This window comes from Myotis lucifugus, unplaced genomic scaffold (assembly GCF_000147115.1).
Source record: "Myotis lucifugus unplaced genomic scaffold, Myoluc2.0 scaffold_185, whole genome shotgun sequence".
Taxonomy (NCBI): domain Eukaryota; kingdom Metazoa; phylum Chordata; class Mammalia; order Chiroptera; family Vespertilionidae; genus Myotis; species Myotis lucifugus.
Window position 1 is genome coordinate 18,259 of NW_005871233.1, and position 2,168 is coordinate 20,426.

Genomic DNA, 2,168 nt, shown 5'->3' on the forward strand with positions numbered 1-2,168 from the left:
TGCCTAGTCCCATTAACTTCATGTGTTGCAAAATACTCTACTAAAAAACATTACTTTATCAATTTCTTTTCCACATTCACTCCTTTAAGAGAATTTCATTCTAGAATCAATTTCCTCAAGTTTAACATGATTTAAATGGTGATGAATGTCTTCTTCATGTTCATGAACACATTCTTCCTTTAAAATAAAACGTCTTAAGTTAGTTGTGAGCATGAAGTAAAAGAGATCTCTACTTTTAAAAACGTTTCCAATGCTCCTTAACACAAAATTCACAATGGAAAGCTTTCTTACAACTATTTAGTTACATTATGAATTCGCTGATGGTAAGTAAGGTGTGAGTGTTGTCTAAATGCCTTCTTACATTCCTTACAATTGTATGGTTTCTCTCCAGAATGAATTCTCTGATGTTGAATAAGTGATGAATGAAGTCTAAAGGCCTTTCCACATTCCTTACAGTCATAGGGTTTCTCACCGGTATGAATACTCTGATGTTGCCTAAGTTGTGAGAGCAGTCTAAATGTCTTCTCACATTCCTTACATTTATAAGGTTTCTCACCAAAATGAATACTCTGATGTTGAGTAAGTTGAGAGAACAGTCTAAATGCTTTCCCACATTCCTTACAATCATAGGGCTTCTCTCCAATATGAACACCCTGATGTGAAATAAGTTCTGAATAACGACGAAAGAACTTCTGACATTCTTTACATTCATAAGGTTTCTCACCAGTATGAATTCTCTGATGGAGAGTTAGATGATAGCCACGACTAAATGTCTTCCCACAGTCCTTACAATCATAGGGTTTCTCACCAGTATGAATTCTCTGATGGAGAGTAAGTTGTTGCCTCACTCTGAAGGCTTTCCCACAATCCTTACATTCATAGGGTTTTTCACCTGTATGAAGTTTGTGATGTATTCTAAGGCCTGTACTACACAGAAAAGCCTGACCACATTCCTTACATTCATAGCACTTCTCAGCAATATTAAGTCTTTGATGGCGAGTAAGGTGTGCATACTGTCTAAAGGTCTTCCCACATTCCTTACATTCGTAGGGTTTCTCACCAGTATGAATTCTTTGATGAAGATTAAGTTGTCCTTGCACTCTAAAGGACTTCCCGCATTCCTTACATTCATAGGGCTTCTCACCAATATGAATTCTCTGATGTACTCGAAGATCTGCACTACATGTAAAGATCTTTCCACATTTTTTACATTCAAGAAGTTTGTCAGGAGTATGAATTCTCTGATGTCGACTAAGGTGGGCACACTGTCTAAATGCTTTACCACAATCTTTACACTCATAGGGTTTCTCACCAGTATGAATTCTCTCATGGAAAGTAAGTTGTTGGCGTACTCTAAACGCCTTTCCACATTCCCCACATTCATAGGTTTTCTCTCTATTATGAATTCTCTGATATAAAGTAAAAGATTTGAGTTTTCTGTTAGTGGGCCTTTTTACAGAGGTGTTTTTTTTCACTTGCCTGAAATATCCCATTTGAGGACCTTTTTGTCTCTCAAACTTTTTATATTCACATTTTTTTCTGAAAAGGCAGTCTTCCAGGCTACAACTTCTAATGTTTTCCATTATCTCCCACTGAGATAAATTCATTTCATAAATGTCCTTTTGAGATAAATTTTTGGATTCCAAATCTGAAAAAAAAAAAGAATATAAATGCATGCTATTTCCTTATTCTAAAAAAAAAAATAATAAACAAATAAGCTAACAAAAACTTTAAAATCGGGAAAAGATGAAAAGAAAAAATAGAAAAGAAAGCTGTTGAAGTAAATGGACTAGAAAACTCTAATTATGTAATTTGAAGAAAGTTAGGGGAATAAAAAAGAATGGTAAGATCAGATTATTTGGATGCAAATCAAAGTTTGAGAATGTCTACTTGAAATTTTTAATTATTACTTTTTCAAACTGGATTGGAAACATTTTCATGATCTTTGTATATTTATATATATATATATGTATTTTAAAATTATAAACATCTTACCATGAATAACATGGCCTGTTTACCATAAGATATTTCAAAACACTGATTGTCCCCTTGCTCCCTAAGTCCTATGTCATGATCTTTCCATTTCCTAGAGATATTTCCTGGATCATTAAAATTCCCCCAAAATGCTGATGTAGGTTCTCCACATGGTTGGATTCCTTTTTATGTAA

At 34.0% G+C, this 2,168-nt stretch overlaps 1 protein-coding gene across 1 annotated transcript in view; it reads right to left on the minus strand.

The window, feature by feature from the left end:
• Positions 1-293: 293 nt before the first annotated feature.
• The window catches only part of LOC102433605 (zinc finger protein 30 homolog), a 10,464-nt gene continuing 8,589 nt past the window's right edge, over positions 294-2,168 (minus strand). Inside the window, exon 3 of the mRNA XM_023760560.1 lies at positions 294-1,648. Coding sequence (XP_023616328.1) covers positions 294-1,648 — 1,355 coding nt within the window. The remainder of the gene's footprint in view (positions 1,649-2,168) is intronic.